The following is a 20,109-nucleotide window of genomic DNA, read 5'->3' on the forward strand; positions in this document are numbered from 1 at the left end:
TGAGGGAGACGAAGCCGAAGGTTCAAACACTGTGCCCATCTCCGAAGCGATGCAGCGCTCCGGTCTAGTGGCTGCGGAAGAGAGGCCTGGTACCGAAGCAAACCCGACAACAGCCGAAGAAGAAAACATTGATGGGACTGACTCCGGAGATGACTACCACATGTCTACACCCAGCAAGCCCAGTCACCTGGATTTTGGAAAATCAACTGTTTCAAAGGCTGACCTTGCGAAGATGATAAAGGCAGGTTTTTTCAAAGAAGATCAGAAAAAGCTACTTCGCTTCGGAGGAGAGGAGACTACCCCGAAGCCAGAGAAGGATGAGATTGTAATTTTCAAAAGCTTTTTAAAAGCTGGGCTGAGATTTCCTCTTCATGGAATTATTGGAGATGTGTTGCAAAAGTTTGGCATTTATTTTCACCAATTGACTCCTAACGCCATTGTTAGGCTTAATGTTTATATTTGGGCTCTCCGAAGCCAAGCTGTGGAACCGTTTGCCGACAGCTTCTGCCGAGCCCACGAATTACATTACCAAACAAAGGCCAGAGCAGACGGACTACATGATAATTTCGGCTGTTATAATTTTGCCTACCGGAAGACAACAAAGTGTCCTGTTATCAGCTACCGGAGCAAATGGCCAGCAGGCTGGAAGTCTGAGTGGTTCTACGTAAAAGTTGACGAAGACAGAGAAAAGTTGGTACAAAGTCCTCTGGAATTAATCTTCGGAGAGACAAGGCCACACTGCCACATCGGCGATTTAAAGGGTCCTACCTGGGCCGCTCTGGGTGAATTCGAAATTATTTCAGAACATATTGGCACCAGGGATCTGGTTCAGGAATTTTTGGCATTCAGAGTTTTCCCTACTTTAAAAGAGTGGGAGATGCCGAAGCTGGAGGGAGAGAAGAAGGAGGGGGAGCTTGTTCGTCTGCCTTATCACTTTAAATTCAAGAAGTACTTTAAGAAACCCTGCAAAGAGTGGTTGGACACAGTTGAGACAATGTGCAATGAAATCTTGGGGAACTACTCCAAAAAGGAGGATCAATTAATGACAGCAGCCTTCGGCACCCGACCGAAGCGAAGGCTGAACCGAGTATTCGATGCCCTGGGCTTCGAGTATCCAGACTATGAGCAGTTGAATAAGGGTGCCGAAGGCCACAAAAGAAAAAGAGTGGCTGAAATTCTGACGAAGGATGAAAAGCAACCAGCAGCAGAGAAGAAAATTCCGAAGAAAAGGAAAATATCAACTCCGAAACGGAAAATATCCGAAGAAGAGAGAACCCCCACACCGCCTTCTACTAGCGACATAGAAGAAATTTTAAAGGTAATGACTGAACCCATGCCTACGAAGCTAAGTCCACTAGGGTTCCAACTGACGAAGCTTTTTCGAAAGGTGGACGAGCCGGATCAGACGAAGACAAGCAAACCCAAGCGGCAAAGAATCATTGCGGTAACTGAAGTTATCGATAAGACGCCGCCAAGGGCGTCAATCCAAAAAACGGCAGCTGCCGAAGGTGCAGCAATTGTCGAAGGCGTAGCTTCGGGGGTCGCGGCTACCGAAGCCGCTACAGCCGAAGATACAAACTTAAAATCCACGATTGAGAATATCAACAAGATTTTGGAAGACATGGCTGCGGAAGAAGCTGGTGCGACTGCTGAAAAAACCATGGCCACAGTGCCTGAGAAAGGAAAAGAAATAGCCGAAGACCCTTCGGACGACGAAGCCTACTCTTTCCAGAACTTAGTTGGGCAAAATCTGACGAAAGATGAAATAGAAGAACTTAAAGACTACGCCAAGTCTTGCGGCTACAAGTCAGGTGCCCTCCTATTTGGGGGCATTGATGACGAACAACTGGGCTGCATCCGGGACTCAGCTGGAGCTAAGGTCATCGGTACTCTATCAAAGAGTATCGGTTTTCCGAAGCTAGAGTCAGACATCAGCCGCTACCGACGACAACATATCGTCGGCAGCTTATTTTATTCAAATTTCAAGGTAAACATCCTTCTCCCTAACTTCTATTGTTTTTTAATAATGGCAATATTCTTTAACGAAGGTTGTTTATTTGTAGAGCATGCTTCTAAGCAAAGCTTTGAGGATGCAGCAAGATCTAGAAGATAAGAAGCACGAAGCTATAATTGTAAATTTAGAGAACAAAATAAAAGAGCAATCAGATGCTTTTGAGAAAAAGAACTTTGAGCTCCAGGCAGCCGAAGGCTTACTGGCGGAAGCTGAAGCAAAAATATCAGAACTAAACTCGAAACTTCTCCGCCAGTCCGAGCAATTCGAACGAGAAAAACAAGATCTCAATGAAAAACTTGAAGCCGAAGCTCAGCAGAATTCAGATTTGAGAAAACTACTGACAAATCTTCAAGAAAAATGCCTGGAATTTAGCAACAAGTGCATTCAACGATTAAGAAAGATTTTTTACTCGGTTGGAGCTAGTAGCGAAAAATTTACCCCCTCAGCTGAAGATCTACCAAAAACCTTTGAACACATTGAGGGGGAAATTGACGAGCTCGACGAAGTCATAGCTGGGCATGGTGACTTCTGTGCCTGGGTGGCCTCTCGAGGGACCGCTGCTGCATTTCTGAAGGCCGGCTGTGAACACGGAAAAATTGTCAACAGGCCCAACTTCACCTTATCTCCATCAATCCTGGATGATATGCCTGACCTCGCCCGAAGCATCTCCAACAGATTTATAAAAATGATATGGACAAAAGGCGGGCGGGAGAAAGCTGGAGATGAAGCACGAAGTCATCTTGAACCAGTAAGAAATGATACTTCGGAGTTACCTTTTCCTTTGCTCTTGATTTTTACTCATAATCTCTCAATTTATGTAGGATGACGAAGGTGAAGATGATGCCTAAATTATGTCGTCGAAGCTGAAACTTAATGAAGATCAGTAGAAGTGTACTGTAGGAAAACTCAGGATATTTTTGTAACAATCCTTGTAAATACAACTAGACTATCTTCAAGGAACTTTGTACATACCTTGCAATGTATTCTTACCCTCTGCTTGAAGCGCTTTGATGTGGACGAAACCAGTATTTTGAGCCGAAGGCGAAAAACACCTTCCCTTCTTTTCGTACACAACGAAGCTTTAAAAGGTCGCTTCCTCTTTTTGCCGAAGCTTTGCTTTTTTGTACATGAAAACTACTTCTCCTTTCTGCCGAAGCTTTGCTTTTTTGTACATGAAAACTACTTCTCCTTTCTGCCGAAGCTTTCCTTTACATGACAAAACATAAAAGACTACTACTCTTTTGCACAACGATTCGTAAAAATCCAGTTTTCCCTTATACTGAACTTTTCCTTGTGCCGAAGCAACGGAACTTTTCACTTTTGCACACAACATAGCGTAACAAGTCATAAAAGGTACTTCTCCGAAGCTTTTTTGCCGAAGCAGCCACTTGGGAACACAAATGCTATGAATGAATGCTTATGCATGCGAATGTTATGATGTAATGTAATGCACGAATGAATGTCCGAAGCATATGTCCGAAGCCATATTGTCAGCCATTACTTGAAAACAACCACACATTAGCTCTGCATTCCCTTAGGAACGACTTTGGAGCTTCTTCGCCTCTTACTTAGGCAATATCAGCGTTGACTTTTCGCTGTAAGCTCTGCATCCCCTTAGGAACGTCTTTGGAGCTTCCTCGTCTTTTACTTAGACGGTATAAACTCTGCATTCCCTTAGGAACGTCTTTGGAGTTTCTTCGCCTTTTACTTAGGCGGTATAAGCTCTGCATTCCCTTGGGAACGTCTTTGGAGCTTCTTCTCTTTTTTCTTTTTCAGTTTCTGCACTCGATGGTGCGTTCTCAGCTGTTACATTTACATTTTTTGGGGGATTTCGCTCTTATAAGACTAAAAAAGGAAATTACACATGATGGCCCCATTAAAAACCTTTCTCCCCCTTCGGAAAGGAAAAGGGTGCCATGAAAATGAAAAGAAAAAGCATAAAAAATTACATCATATTATACATAGTATCGCCGAAGCTCATCCGCATTCCAAGACCTTGGAATTTCGTTGCCATCCATGTCCTTCAATCTGTATGATCCAGGCCTTGACGAAGATACTACTAAGAATGGTCCTTCCCATTTCAACTGTAGCTTACCCACTGTATCTGGGTTAGCCACTCTCCGAAGCACCAAGTGTCCCGGCTCAATATTTTTTAGCCGGACTTTTCTATCTCGCCATTTGACTGTTTCAGCCTGATATTTATTAATATTCTCCACGGCCTGAAGCCTGATCCCTTCTAAAGCATCTTTTTCCACAAGACAAGCATCTTCGGGGCCTGATTCTGCCGAAGCTACTACTCTTACTGATCCAGCTTTTGCTTCCTCCGGAGTTATAGCTTCGTCACCGAATAATAATTTGAATGGGGTAAAGCCTGTAGACCTTGATGTTGTTGTATTGTGGCTCCACACCACTTTGATTAACTGATCTGGCCACTTTCCCCTGGGTTGATTGAAGATTAACTTCATTATTCCTGTCATTATAATGCCGTTGGCCCGTTCAACGAGCCCATTTGACTCCGGATGCCTGACTGACGCAAAATGGATCTTCGTTCCGATTTGATTACAGAAGTTTCTGAAAGCTTCGGAGTCAAACTGCGTTCCATTATCTACAGTAATTGCCTTCGGTACCCCGAAGCGACAGACAATATTCTGCCAGAAAAACTTTTGGACAGTGGCTGAAGTTATTGTGGCCAATGGCTTCGCCTCAATCCACTTGGAAAAATACTCCACAGCCACTATAACATATTTTAGATTCCCTTGAGCCGGTGGTAATGGGCCCAACAAGTCAAGGCCCCACCTTTGCAATGGCCAGATGGGTTGTATCAGCTGTGTTAAAGACGAAGGTTGTTTTTGATCTCTTGCACATTTCTGACAACCTTCGCACTTTTGCACTAACTCCGCTGCATCCGAAGCTGCCTTCGGCCAATAAAATCCTTGGCGGAAGACTTTCCCAAGTAATGGCCTAGATCCAATGTGGGATCCACACAGGCCTGCATGTATCTCTTTCATCAACTCTATACCTTCGGCTCTAGATAAGCACTTGAGCAGCGGAGCACAAACTCCATGTTTGTATAATTCCCCTTCTATCATGACATACGGACGAGCTCTTGCCTCTATTCTTTTATTGTAAGCTTCGTCATCTGAAAGGGACTTACCCTGAAGGTAAGAGATTATTTCAGTTCTCCAATCTTCGCTGTAAACAGGAGATATGTTGAGGACTGCTCTTTCAAGGAGCTCCACTGAAGGTGCCTTTATTGTTTCGAAAAACACATCCGAGGGTAACGGCAGCCCCTGTGCCGCAGACTTAGCTAGCAAATCAGCATGCTCATTTTGTCCTCGAGGAATATTCTTGACCGAGAATCCTTCGAAGGATGCCTCGATCCTTCGGACCGTATCTAGATACTTTTCAAGCTTCGGATCTTTAGCTTTGCAACTTTTGTCAACATGACCCGAAACCACCTGGGAATCAGTTTTAAGAATTGCCCTTCTGATTCCCATTGCCTTTAATTTCCGAAGGCCCAAAAGCAGGGCTTCGTACTCAGCAATATTGTTCGTGCAGCTGAAATCAAGTCTTGCTGCGTAACAAGTTTTGACATTGGATGGTGAAACCAACACAGCAGCTGCACCTGCTCCGAAGATTCCCCAAGAGCCATCACAAAACACTGTCCACACTTCGGCATCTTTATTTGCTTCTTCATCCTGAGCCCCTGGTGTCCAGTCGGCAATGAAATCTGCCAATGCTTGAGACTGGATCGAAGATCTATGCACATAATCAATGTAAAATTCGTTGAGCTCTGCAGCCCATTTCCCAATCCGTCCAGTAGCTTCTCTATTTCTCATTATATCCTTCAACGGCTGCGAAGAAGGAACAATGATATTGTATGCCTGAAAATAATGCCGAAGCTTCCTGGATGCCATTAAAACGGCATATAATACCTTCTCCAGCTCTGTATAATTTTTCTTTGAGACACTAAGGACCTCAGATACAAAGTACACTGGAACTTGCTTCTTAAGCTGGCCATAAAGCTTCTCCTGGACAAGCGCCGCACTTACTGCTGAGTGCGAAGCTGCCACATATAACAACAGAGGAGCCCCTGGCGTTGGCGGAGTTAATGTTGTGAGATCTATCAAGTATTGCTTCAACTCTTCGAAGGCTTTTTGTTGACTTGGGCCCCATTGAAAGACTTCGGCTGACTTCAGCACCTCGAAGAATGGTAAGTTTCTTTCTGCTGATCTGGATATAAATCTGTTGAGAGATGCCAGCCTTCCTGTCAATCTTTGGGCCCCTTTTCTTGTAGTTGGTGGCTCCATTCGAAGTATAGCTTCGATTTTATTTGGATTAGCTTCGATTCCCTTTGTTGAAACTAAGCATCCAAGAAATTTACCCTTCTTTACTCCGAAGACACATTTCTCTGGATTCAGCTTCAAACCAGCTTGTCTGAAGCTGGCGAAGGTCTCCTGCAGATCAGCAATATGGTCCTCTTGCTTCGTGCTTTTGACGATAATGTCATCAACATAGGTCAACACATTTCTACCTATTTGAGACTGGAGAACCTTCGCAGTCATTCTGCTGAAACTTCCTCCAGCGTTTTTGAGCCCCTCAGGCATCCGAAGATAGCAATACGTGCCACTTGGAGTTATGAAGCTAGTTTTCGGCTCATCTTCCTTTTTCATCCAGATTTGATGATATCCTGAGTAACAGTCCAAGAGACTCATGAGCTCTGAAGAAGCTGCTGCATCGACTAGAGAGTCTATCCTTGGCAACGGGAATTCGTCCTTCGGACAAGCTTTGTTGAGATCTGTGAAATCGATACACATTCTCCACTTGCCATTGGCCTTCTTCACCATAACAGTGTTAGCTAGCCACTCTGGGTACTTCACTTCTCTGATAACTCCTGCACTGAGGAGTCTTTTTACTTCGTTGCGAGCCCCTTCGGCCTTGTCATCAGACATTTTCCGAAGCCTCTGCTTTCGGGGTCTAAAGGATGGGTCAACATTGAGCGAATGTTCAATAACATCCCGGTTTACTCCACAGAGATCATTAGCCGACCATGCAAAAACATCTTTGTTGTTGAATAAAAACCTTATCAAGGTTTTCTCCTGGTCTTCAGATAACTGCGAGCCCAACAGCACCTTCTGATCTGCTATGTCTTCGCACAATAGCATGGGCTTCGGCTGATCAGCCGAAGCTGCTTTTTCCCTCCTGAACCTGTACTGTTCACAAGCTTCAACTCCATCTATATTATGGATTGCCTTGGAATCAGTCCAGCTTCCTTCGGCCCTTCTGGCAGCTTCCTGACTCCCATGAATAGCAATAGGCCCTTGGTCCGAAGGTATCTTCATGCAGAGATAAGCTGGGTGAAGAATTGCTTCAAAAGCATTTAGGGTACCACGACCAATGATGGCGTTGTAGGGGTATTCCATGTCAACAATATCAAACACAATTTGCTCAGTCCTTGTGTTATTAACAAATCCGAAGGTTACCGGCATGGTAATCTTCCCGAGTGCCACAATCTGCCGCCCTCCGAAGCCACAAAGAGGGTGCGTAGCATCATGAATCTTGTCTTCAGGCTCTTGCATCTGTCTGAAGGCTTTGGCAAATATGATGTCAGCTGCACTGCCTGTGTCGACCAAGACATTGTGGACCAGAAATCCTTTGATAACACAAGAGATAACCATGGCATCATTGTGTGGGTAATCTTTAAGCTGAAGGTCCTCTTGGGAGAAGGTAATTGGAATGTGAGACCATTTTGACTTAATGAAGGGTCCCTGCACGCCAACATGCTGCACCCTTCTCTGAGCCTCCTTCTTCTGCCTTTTGTTAGCTGGCTCTGAGCAAGAACCGCCTGTTATCGGGAGCACCAGCTTCGAAGCCGAAGCAGCTCCAGCCTGAGTGTTGAACGAAGCCATCAGCTCAGAAAGGTGGAAGTGAGTTGACCGGAGGTGGGCGCCAATGTTGGGGACTTGTTCTCAAATGCTAAGAATTAAGAACAAGGCAACACAAGAAATGTTAGGTGTTAAGGTCCTTCGTCCTCCATAACAATATATCCCTTCGGGATATAGAGTATCTCGGACGAAGGTTACGAAGGACATACCTTCGTAAGCATAATAACGAAGAATGAAGCATTTGCATAAATCATAGAATATGAAATAAACATCTAAATACTGTCAAAGAATTATCTCTACTTGTATTAATGAATACAAATGACTTTGAATTACAAATGTACCTTCGGTCCTGCGGAAGGCAAAGGTACAAGCGTGATGCGAAAGCAAATGACAGGTTTACGTGAACAGTACAGAGGTACTGTTCATCTATTTATAGGCACAGGTCGCAGCCTGTGACAAATTACAATTATGCCCCTTGCGAAAGTTTATAGCATTAACTCAGACTCATATGTATAAAAAGGTCATTCTATCTCTATGTCGGTTTTAAAAACGCCGAAGCTCCATGAAAAGGGACCTTCGGCCATCTCTTGGAGACGACTTCAGCCGAAGCTGCTTCTTCGTGTGAGACCTTCGGCGCACCGAAGCACGACCCCAACAGATTGGGAATCGAAACATTACAAACATGTGAATCAACCTTAGCATTTAAACTAGCATTTTCATGTCTAAGGTTGTCAATCATCTCATGGCAAGTGCTTAGCTCACTAGATAGTTTTTGACATTTTTCTACTTCTAGAGCATAAGCATGTTTAACCTTAACATGCTTTTTGTTTTCCTTAATAAGGAAGTCCTCTTGAGAGTCCAAGAGATCATCCTTTTCATGAATGGCACTAATTAATTCATTAAGTTTCTCCTTTTGTTGCATGTTGAGGTTGGCAAAAAGAGAGCGCAAGTTATCTTCCTCATCACTAACATTATCATCACTAGAGGATTCATATTTAGTGGAGGATTTAGATTTAACCTTCTTTTTGCCGTCCTTGGCCATGAGACACTTGTGGCCGATGTTGGGGAAGAGAAGTCCCTTGGTGACGGCGATGTTGGCGGCGTCCTCGTCGTCGGAGGAGTCGCTTGAGCTTTCGTCGGAGTCCCACTCGCGACAAACATGGGCATCGCCGCCCTTCTTCTTGTAGTACCTCATCTTCTCCTTTCTTCTCCCCTTCTTGTCGTCGCCTCGGTCACTGTCACTAGATATGGGACATTTAGCAATAAAATGACCGGGCTTACCACATTTGTAGCAAACCTTCTTGGAACGGGACTTGTAATCCTTCCCCTTCCGTTGCTTGAGGATTTGGCGGAAGCTCTTGATGACGAGCGCCATTTCCTCATTATCGAGCTTGGAGGCGTCGATTGGTTGTCTACTTGGTGTAGACTCCTCCTTCTTTTCCTCCGTCGCCTTGAATGTGACGGGTTGTGCTTTGGACGTGGTGGGTTCGTCAAGCTCATTGATCTTCCTCGAGCCTTCGATCATGCACTCAAAACTTACAAAATTCCCGATAACTTCCTCGGGGGTCATTTTAGTATATCTAGGATTACCACGAATTAATTGAACTTGAGTGGGGTTAAGGAAAATGAGAGATCTTAGAATAACCTTAACCATTTCGTGGTCATCCCACTTCTTGCTCCCGAGGTTGCGCACTTGGTTCACCAAGGTCTTGAGCCGGTTGTACATGTGTTGTGGCTCTTCCCCTTTGCGAAGCCGGAACCGACCGAGCTTCCCCTCGATCGTTTCCCGCTTGGTGATCTTTGTGAGCTCATCTCCCTCGTGCGCGGTTTTGAGCACATCCCAAACCTCCTTGGCGCTCTTCAATCCTTGAACTTTGTTATACTCCTCTCTACTTAAAGAGGCGAGGAGTATTGTCGTTGCTTGAGAGTTGAAGTGCTCGATTTGGGCCACCTCATCCTCATCATAGTCTTCATCCCCTACGGATGGTACCTGTGCACCAAACTCAACAACATCCCATATACTTTTGTGGAGTGAGGTTAGATGGAATCGCATTAAATCACTCCACCTAGCATAATCTTCACCATCAAAAGTTGGTGGTTTGCCTAATGGGACGGAAAGTAAAGGTGCATGTTTAGAAATGCGAGGGTAATGTAGGGGAATCTTACTAAACTTCTTACGCTCTTGGCGTTTAGAAGTTACGGAAGGCGCATCGGAGTCGGAGGTCGATGTTGATGAAGTGTCGGTCTCGTAGTAGACCACCTTCCTCATCCTCTTGTGCTTGTCACCTTTCCGATGCGACTTGTGGGAAGAAGATTTTTCCTTCTTCTCTTTGTGGTGAGAAGAAGATTTCTTCTCCTTCCCTTTGTTGGAGGAGCTCTTCTTCTTCTCCTTTCTCTTGGTGCGGGACTCTTCCGATGAAGTGCTCCCGTGGCTTGTAGTGGGCTTTTCGCCGGTCTCCATCTCCTTCTTGGCGTGATCTCCCGACATCACTTCGAGCGGTTAGGCTCTAATGAAGCACCGGGCTCTGATACCAATTGATAGTCGCCTAGAGGGGGGGGTGAATAGGGCGAAACTGAAATTCTCAAAAATAATCACAACTACAAGTCGGGTTAGCGTTAGAAATAGAAACGAGTCCGCGAGAGAGGGTGCAAAACAAATCGTAATCAAATAAGGAGTGTGACACGCGGATTTGTTTTACCGAGGTTCGGTTTTCGCAAACCTACTCCCCGTTGAGGAGGCCACAAAGGCCGGGTCTCTTTCAACCCTTCCCTCTCTCAAACGGTCCCTCGGACCGAGTGAGCTTTCTTTTCACAATCACTTGGAACACAAAGTTCCTACAAGGATCACCACAAGATTGGTGTCTCTTGTCTCAATTATAAGTGAGTTTGATCGCAATGAAAGAATCAAGAAAGCACGACTGAAAAATCCAAGCGACAAGAGCGACAAATAACACACGGATCACTTTCTCTCTCAAGCCACTAATCACTAATGATCTCTTTTCTCAATTGTGAAACTTGGAGAGATGGAGGCTTTGAATGTGTCTTGGAATGGATTGCTAGCTCTTGTATTGAATGTTGAAGGTTGGAATGCTTGGGTGTTGTGAATGGAGGTGGTTGGGGTTGTATTTATAGCCACCAACCACTTCCTAGCCGTTGCTCCATTCTGCTGAGCGCGGACGGTCCGCGTGCCAGGTCCGGACGGTCCGCCCCTGTAGATCAACGGCTGAAAATGCAACGGTCAGCAGTAACGGCTATATCAACGGCTATATTGCATTTAATGCGTCGTCAGATGTCAGATAAAGCCAGTCGCGGACGGTCCGGTCGTGCACCCCGGACGGTCCGCGAGGCCCCTATAATTCATTTCTCCGAACCCGTCACCTTCGGGTTTTTCGGTTTCTTACCTACCGGACGGTCCGCGCCTGAGGCCGGACGGTCCGCGCGAGGGCTCGGACGGTCTTGGCTTTTCCTCCGGACAGTCCGTAGTGGAGACTTGTATTTTTGCATTGGTTCTGTCCGAAGGGTATCCTGGTGTCGCGGACGGTCCGCCGCAGGGACCCGGACGGTCCGCGCTTGGCCTGTTTTTCCAAAAAGCTTCTCCTGTCCGGAATAATCTACGGTATTCCGGACAGTCGATTTCATATAGTTGTAGATGAACCTTTGGCACCTGTAGAACATATAATCTAGAGCAAACTAGTTAGTCCAACAATATGTGTTGGGCAATTCAACCACCAAAATTATTTAGGCACTAGGTGTAAGCCTAATTCCCTTTCAGAATTAATGGGGTACGGTGTTCCAGTACGACCATACGGCGATTCATCAGCTGTTGTCATGCATGGATGCTACCCGCAGAGCAAGCACCATGAGATGGCAATGGTAAGTATCCACCGGTATTATCTTATACACATATTCGCGACAAAAAAATAATAATTCCGTTGAGACAACCTATATCCACTGGTCGATATAGATTTACTACATACCCTATACTCACGTGAGTATAGATCACCCATCAGATCACTGTTACTCACAAAAAATAAACATCTATTAAAATAATACATATATTATATAAACGTCAATTATATCAAAATCTAAATACATGAAGAGTAATACATATGGTCTTAAATTCCTTAGCCTTGCCTAATAACTCAAATTAGATGTTTGGTGAATGGCTTTGTGGTATAAAAAATGAAAGGAATTTAATGACAATTGGGTGTGTTGCTGTTTTATGGACTCTTTGGATGGTCAGAAATGACTGCCCTTTCAATAACAAAAACCTTGTGAATGCATCTAACGTCCTTCTTATGTGTTGCTTTTGGCTGGAATCCTGGGTCATTCTTTAGAAAAGTTCAATAAAAAGGAAGTTGGAGGAAGGAAGCTAGCTAATCAGAATAATTGCTAGAGAGATCCTCAAGCGTGAATTTGGCTCGGCGTCGGTGGATAAACGAATCATGTAATGGATACGATGCCATCAGAAACCCTTTTTCTTCTCCAATGTGATATGGTAGTCTTGGTTTTACTATATCTTTAGTTGTGTTGTACTGTTGCTCTTTGTAGAACTTATGGTTATGACCTAGTCTGGCCGTCGTTTAGTGTTGTGATGTCAGGAGCATCTTCAGATAGTTCTGGTTAGGGCTCTTAGATTTTCATTTCGTCGTCGGCTCTAAGTCACGTAATAATTTTGATCCTGGACCATGTTCCGTACTTTTGTTCCCTACCAGACTCTGATGGGTTTTCTATCCGACGTTGTTTGAAAATTTCAAGTTTTAAAATCCAAACAAAGTTTTGGATGACAAGATGATTTTAAACCGAAATATTGTCAACTATAAAGTTTTATAACTTTTTAATTGTCTTTATCTAGTGTTGAAAAATACTCGAACAATTTTTTTTTTTGCCACGTGTCAAAAACAAAACACTCGGTAAAGAATTTATCGAGTGTCAAAAATAAAACACTTAACAAAAAAAACCTTTGTAAAGTGTTTTTGTACAAAGTGTTTTTTATTTGTCACTCAATAAAGAACTTTTTTGCTGGAGTGGTCAATTTTTTTGGGAAAAGTCAATTGACACTGGACAAAGAGGCGGTTCCGACGTAAAGTTACCGCTGTGAGTTAGGATTATGATCTTTACGTAGCCCTCAAGCCCATATAACCATATCACTGAATGCATAATCTATAACATTCGAGAGGAGCATGGGCCACCATCAATTCGAAGCAGAGCAATGCTTTAGGAAGAAGTCAACCGCTTCTCAGAATTTGCCCGGACGTTTCGTTGAATCTGGACAGCGTTATTAGTTCATTACGCCGTGAGTACACGGCACCATTTTCAATCTGTTCCATTTCCTTTTTCAGGTTCAGGCCGCATTTGGCGACCCAAGACGATATGTCTGCTGTGGCTGTCTTTGTCTGTCCTTTCTATATCGCCGTCCGGATTTCGGTCCAAATATATCGCTTGTGTTAGCCATTAACGCATGATCTAAAAGTCAGGCAACGTTCTTATCGTCGTCTCCAGGTGTCAAACTTCATTTATGAATCCATAATACTAATTGACTAGCGTCAACCTGATTCTAAAACTGTTGCAGCTGAGCTGATTGACTCAGAGAGAACTGCAATCGTCTGGAATTGAAGGACGATTCAAGTCCACAAATAAAGCCAGCCAGCCAGCACCAGCAGCAGCAGCAGGTGGTCTGAAACTAGTTCCAGGGTGATCGGCGGAGATTTTAATTGGGTTTGCAGTTTCATACGGCTCCAGGAATCGACTGACTAACGAACTGAATGAATGGTCAGTAGAAGCATTTCAGCGCTATTACTGTCACTCGCGGAGTGTGCAATTCGTCAGAGTTAGTTGTTCCTTCATTTGCCGCCGCAAGGCCAGAGCAAGACAGCAACAGCTAACGAGGTCAACACAAACAGCGCGCTGAATGAATGACTTGACCATTAATGCTTCAAGAGAATTTGCTGATAGTGTAGTTTGTCAAGCCTTTTTTTTAATATTTCGAGACTGAATTTTTCGAGACAAGTACTTATGAACGAAACATGATATGGAATGGAAGACATGGCATAGTTGGACTTGGACAGCCTAATAAGCCAAGAAGCAGGTTTTTAAGTGGTTAAGCATAGTAGAAATCCAAGCTGGAGCTGAAGAACTTGTGGAGAACAGGCTCATTACGATTACAGCAAGGCGATAACGAGCTCACTACGATTACAGTACAGCAGAAAGCAGTACCGTTGCTTCGTCATCGAGGAGAACAGGCCCAATTATTCTGAAAGCGATGAGTCGTGTGGTCTTCGTGGACCTCTTTGTCCTTTGCCGGCTGCGGCTCGCCATCGTTCTCACGGAGAAGATGCTGACAGGAAGGATATAGCCGCGTAAACAAACTCATCGTCAAATCAATCATCAATGGCGCTCACCAGGTCATCCAACTTGCCCTCAACTGCTGCACCGATTCTTGTCAAATGAAGATGCAGGGAACCAATAGCAAATCGAGTAGTCTGGTAATTTTAACTCTGAATCTGTGGTTGATAGTAGAACTAATTATACATGGTGAGCATCTCCTTAGAAACAGCAGATTGCAGCACTGTGGTTGATGAGTATCAGTCAACCAATTCTACTACAGAAGTTATGTGTCGGCGAGAAGAAGTGGAAGTTGAGCACTGCTGCAATCACTGTCAGTCAAAAAAACTTACTCATTGCGGTTTCGGAACTGGACAAAGAAAAAAAAAACAGATACAGAATAAAAAAAGGAAAAAAGACAGAATAATGCAAAAAAAATCATGTCAAGAATGGGATTCGAACCCATGCCCTTTCGGACCAGTACCTGAAACTGGCGCCTTAGACCAACTCGGCCATCTTGACTTGTTGTTTATGAGTCATAATATATTTAATAAAAGTACTGATGATACTGCTCTCCTTAATAATGTATCTTCAATTATGCCTAACTGGTTAATCGAACATTCAACCAACAACCAGAAAACTAGAGACCAACATTACGTAGTCGGTACCCAGTGTGTCATTGTTTCAATCTAACTTGTCTGGCAAGTACAGAAGTGAACATATCTAAATGCCACTTTTTAGACCTACCTCTCCTTCCGTGATCCACAGAAATAATACGAATCTCGTTTTTTGACAAGTCAAATAATCTAAACTTTAATTTGATTTACATTAAAAAGTTTTAAACATTCATAATGCAAAAATAAATATGATAAAACTAAAATTTAATTTTATTAATAAATTTATTTGAATATGTAGATACTAATACTATTTACTATGAAATTGGTCAGATTTAAGCTAGAATTTTAATGGATGGAAGGAGCAAGTATAAAACTTGGGCAAATTCAACGCTGCTGTGGAGGCAGGAGAGGCCTGGTGGCACGGGCACGGATCAAGGCCTATGGGAGGCTGCCAGCGCCAAGGAAGAAACAAGCAGCCGAACAGTGTGTGTGAAAAATTATGGAGACTACGTCGTCAACCACGTGACCCAGGAGCAGACCTTGCAGGAGATGAAATCCAAATCTCAAAGAGGCCCACCGAGTTGCAAGCTACAGAGCATGGGCCTTCAAAGACAAGATGGACCCTTACGAGCAGGAACTCCTCTCTAGCTCCCGAGATATTTGAATACGCAGGAATTAGAGCAGGAGGGTGGTATAATTCCCGGACGAATCTGGGACAAACGAGCGAGGCCTTGGTTGAGAGACAGACTGGTATGCTTCCTGATTGAGAAATAAATAGCTCTGAAGTAAAGTTTTGCTCTGAATTCATTTGCTTGGAAACCCCAAATTTCTAGTGCTACTGTTTTTCATTCCTTTTCCAATGTTTCTTCACCCCAGCAGCATTCACAGGTACATGAAGCATAGAAATTTAAGTGTTTTGCACTCTCACATGTTTCACGTTACACAAAATCCGTACACCGGCAGACAGACTAAGGTCCTGTTCCAAACCTCTAAAACTAATAGTTGGCATCTAAAATGAACTGAAAGGTTTTAAACGGATCAGATCAGATAATAGACCGACTAATTGTTAGCTATACCTCTCAAATAGTCATTAGTTGTAGCTGTCTCAACCCAGCTAAAACCAGCTAACAACTTATTAGTTGGCTAACAATTAGCTCTAGAGGTTTTAAACAGGGCCTAACTTTAGGAAAGAAAAAACACACTTTGAGATTATAAATATATTGCACAAGGGATACTGATAGAGCAAATGGAAAGGCCAATGCTTCCGGATGCCTAATTCTATCCCGGCCATGGTTGATCACACAAGACGATGTGTGGCCGCCATTACTTTGTGCATAATGGCACTTCACCAGGCCAGATTGGTAAGTGGGTTCCCTTGGCAGTCCTGAATACAGCTCGTAGCTAAATCTCTCAGTTTTTCTTCAACAGTCTCCATGGGAAGGAAACCATCAACCACCTTCAACAGAAAAGAAAATGAGTTGTCATTCAGATTCAGTAACAAAAGAAGCATATTTGTGGTCTAGAGCACTATCAAAGACTAAAAATAAAAAAATCACAAGCACTAAACAAACTACAGATTTCTTCTCTGTTAGAGATGTCTAGTTTGCACAAAATAAAAAATCAAGTGGCACACACACTATGGATTTCTTCTCTGTTCGGTGCTTCTATTTTGCTCACAGAAACATTAGCTCTGACATTCCACTAATATCATGGCAAACTGAACAAAATAGGTATTGAATCTGTTTCACTTGCAATTCCAGACCCTTGATTGGCACATATCAAGACCTGAGTCGTTGGCATGAGGCCAAGCAAATACAAGGACCTCATCTTGGTGATTCTTGCAGAAACTGAGTTACCTTCCATGTCGAATCACGGAGTGAATGGTAATGCTCTGCAACTTTCTTTTGGAACTCTATCTTTTCATATCGCTCACCCCCATAGCCTCCTCTTTCAGCCGCTTTCTGTAACATTAGATTAGCATTGACAATCATGAAGCCCGAGGATAATCCATATATGTATATACTATTGAAGTGAGCGTAGCATATATTACATGGTACTGTCGAGTAACAACTTTAACATCACAGACAACATTTAGCATTATAGAAGTGTGGCCAAAGAAATTTGCTGAACAAAATGTGTTCTTCCCCATACTTTCTGGCTTACAATAAATATAAATACTTTAGAATCATACAGTGGATTGTTTTCAGTGTTCCAAAAGAGAAATAAATAGCGGACTATTGATTGGGTTAAGGGCAAACAGTGGCCATCATCTGTGTATAAGTCTAAGCAATGGAGCAGAAGTCAAATTCATGAAAAACATCAAAAAGAAACTAAAACACTGTCATGTTGGAATAGGCTAAGTGAGTATAAATAGAGTACCTCTGGCTGTACATCAAGATATATTACAAGGTCTGGAGCAATAAGTCCATTTTCTGGAGCCTATAAAAGAGGATAAATAGGCATCACTTAGCTTGCAGCTATATATTGACATGAATGGAAGAGAGCAAGTCATTATTCATCCGTATGGCACGCAGCTCACCTTGCACCACTCAATGTCAAGGCCCTTAGCAGCTGAAAAGGCCACTCCCGAATAGGAGTAGCGGTCTACAATGAGAGTAGTTCCACTAAGTAGCTTGCTCTCCATCAAAGCTCTGGCAGTGACAAGCCAAACCAACAGATTCATAGTTACAGCCGTTTCGAACCTTGGTATACGGCGTGCTAAGAAACCCTCGGATCGACGAAATGGTTAAGCTGCGTGGCGAGAAGAGCACACCTACCTTTTCTCCCAGCGGTTGGCGCTGAAGAGCAGATGAATCGTCCTGTCATCAAGCTGCGAATCGTTCGCGAGGTAGGAAGAGATCATCTGCCCCACACTGGTGGCCCTATCGGGGAACCTCCATCCTTCGGCATTGTAGCCTTTGCCTTTGAGGAAGGACAGCAGCCGGGCACACTGCGAAGTTTTCCCGCTCCGGTCCAGGCCTTCCAGGACCACCAGAGCGCCACGGCCGCCCTTGCTTCCCCCCGTCTCCATTCTCACGCCCTGGAACGCCCTCCGGCGCTGCACGGACAAGCCGACAGGAGGGGGTGCCGCCGCCGCCGCTATGCCGACCCTGCAGCAGATATTGCAAGCACCGTCACCCCCCCAATGATTCGATTATTACGAGCACGTATTCTGGCTGGGAAAGGCATCTGGAGGGACCGGGGAGGCGGGGACGACTCACCTGCTCCGCGAAGCTGCTCTTCCGGCGAGCCGAACCAATGCAATCATGCACGGCTGGTTACACCGGTTTGATCAGGCTGAAAACCTGAGAGCTGAGACGAGGATACGCGGGAGGGCGAGCAGTAGCGGCGAGGAGTGAAGAGGTCGAGATCTCAGGCGGGGCGGGAGACCTGGATCGCGGCGGCAGCGGCGGCGGCGGTAGTTTCGGGAGGGGAGTGGGGTTCCTAGTTTTCAGAGAGAGTGAGTCGGGTCAGTAAAAGCGCATGATCTAGACCATCCATAGGGCATCGCATGTCCGTAAAATAGAACAGCTCAGCTCATCCTACCATTTCTCCTCTCTCTTTTTTAGAACTTCTGACTATCCACAGACCAAAGCAGCGACTACCATAGGGTTGAACACGGGCGTCCCACGTACACATGTATTGAGGTGTTTAATTTACATTCTTAATCCATACATATAAATTGGAGTCAAACTCTAAAATGCACAACTAAATATGTAGGATAGCTTTAATCTCCTTCATTCCCCTTCGATCCCCTTCTAACCGAACATGTACTTAGAATTAGTTCCTCATCATTGTCTCCATGATAAAAAAATATCCCGCAAAAATCTCTACGGACGCTGGTGTGAGATATTTCTTCGTCATCTTCCCATTAAATTATAATTAAAACATACTTCATTTGTTATTAATGTAATACATTATCAGATGTTAGAAAAAATCGTTATATGTATATCAAAATAAACATACAATGAGTAATCTACAAGTTATTTATTTATTTTTATCATTAGTTATCATTAAAAAATATTGTTACATACAAATTTAACGGATCCCGCGGGTATGGTAGTCCGGAGGATTTTAAGTTCTGTTTGGTTCGACTGTTCTTACTCACTTGTTTTTTACTTCTACGGGGATACCAAAAGCGCAACATCAATAAAAAAGTTTACCAATTTATTCTTTAATTAACTCTTTTTAGAGAGATTAAATAAAAGGAGAACGTGTAAGGAATAAATAAAAGATGAACAAAAAATAACATGAATAAAGCATGAAGACGAAATGGGTTACTCATCTTGTTTGCACATTACTTTACTTCATTTCTTTTTCACATAATAAATAATTACAGATATACTTTCGTCTTTGTGAGCAACAATACGAAGGTAAGAAGGAAAAGACAGCTTCGTAGACGGAGTGATTCAATTCTCTCGAGCTAAGAAAATGTATATGTGTATAGTATTGTGTCTCTATTTATAGACGTAGGGTACAACTTCGTCAAAATTACAAGCATAGCTACAAAGTTGAACAGGGGCATTCTCATTTCACCCTGTTTTGGCTAGCTTATTTATCACGTGTGCATGTCGGCGAACCGAAGCTTGTAGCTTCGTCTCCACAACCATGTCAGTTGCATGTCATCTCATCCGAAGGTGTCCTTCAGCATTTGTTCTGTTATACCTAAAACAGACTCATGAGTTGATGTTTTGAGGACCTTTGGTCAAGAAGGGGCCCCGATAGTAGCCCCTTACGAAATTAGTTCATTTTTCATAACAAGTCTCATGTCGAAGGTTCAAAAAACATCTTCCTCGAGAATGATATTAAAAATACAATAAAATAAGTTACAACAGTCCATTAGGCATCGGGCAAGAGCGACGCGTCTCCTTGTCTCCCAAGCTCGCCAACTTATATTTAGGTGTTACAGAACCCAAAATACCCCAAAATCTGAATTTTGTTTGGGAATTTCAGGTGGTCACTCGTAAAGCCCAAACTTATTTTGGATAATTCGTGTACACCCTCCAGTACCCATAAATCCTAGATTACCCAAATTTTCATAAGTTATATACTCGTGTCATTGTTAATTATCAATTTATATATCTATAATTGCATGTGTTTTTATGAAGTTGACATAACAATTCGATAGTTCAGGAATACTCGAACTCGAATTTCCATGTAATCTAAAATCCACTGCAATTTTAAGTAACAATTCTTATAGCACGAAATTTGAATTACTCAGCCCAAATTTTTCGGGTAATCCGAATGCCTATCCCTAAATGCACACACT

At 43.5% G+C, this 20,109-nt stretch overlaps 1 protein-coding gene and 1 non-coding gene across 2 annotated transcripts; both read right to left on the reverse strand.

Moving 5' to 3' along the window:
- Positions 1-14,664: 14,664 nt before the first annotated feature.
- TRNAL-CAG (transfer RNA leucine (anticodon CAG)) lies at positions 14,665-14,745 on the reverse strand. The gene has a single exon. It is a non-coding gene; the product is annotated as a tRNA-Leu (tRNA).
- Positions 14,746-15,647: 902 nt separating this feature from the next.
- On the reverse strand, positions 15,648-18,409 carry LOC103647875 (thymidylate kinase). The gene is made up of 6 exons (XM_008672373.3): positions 18,062-18,409; positions 17,618-17,950; positions 17,380-17,491; positions 17,220-17,279; positions 16,697-16,801; positions 15,648-16,296 (listed from the first exon to the last, which is right to left on the reverse strand). The coding sequence occupies exons 1-6, from the start codon at positions 18,106-18,108 to the stop codon at positions 16,186-16,188; spliced, it is 768 nt and encodes a 255-aa protein (XP_008670595.1). The 5' UTR covers positions 18,109-18,409; the 3' UTR covers positions 15,648-16,185.
- Positions 18,410-20,109: the final 1,700 nt, after the last annotated feature.

Source organism: Zea mays, chromosome 2 (genome assembly GCF_902167145.1).
Source record: "Zea mays cultivar B73 chromosome 2, Zm-B73-REFERENCE-NAM-5.0, whole genome shotgun sequence".
Taxonomy (NCBI): Eukaryota; Viridiplantae; Streptophyta; class Magnoliopsida; order Poales; family Poaceae; genus Zea; species Zea mays.

Excerpts from the sequence above, each read along its gene's own strand:
- LOC103647875 (XM_008672373.3), bottom strand. The coding sequence starts at position 18,108 with ATGATTGCATTGGTTCGGCTCGCCGGAAGAGCAGCTTCGCGGAGCAG. Across the intron at positions 17,492-17,617 it reads GCCAACCGCTGGGAGAAAAG|AGCTTTGATGGAGAGCAAGC; the intron begins GTAGGTGTGCTC and ends TGTCACTGCCAG. Across the intron at positions 17,280-17,379 it reads TTGACATTGAGTGGTGCAAG|GCTCCAGAAAATGGACTTAT; the intron begins GTGAGCTGCGTG and ends CCTCTTTTATAG.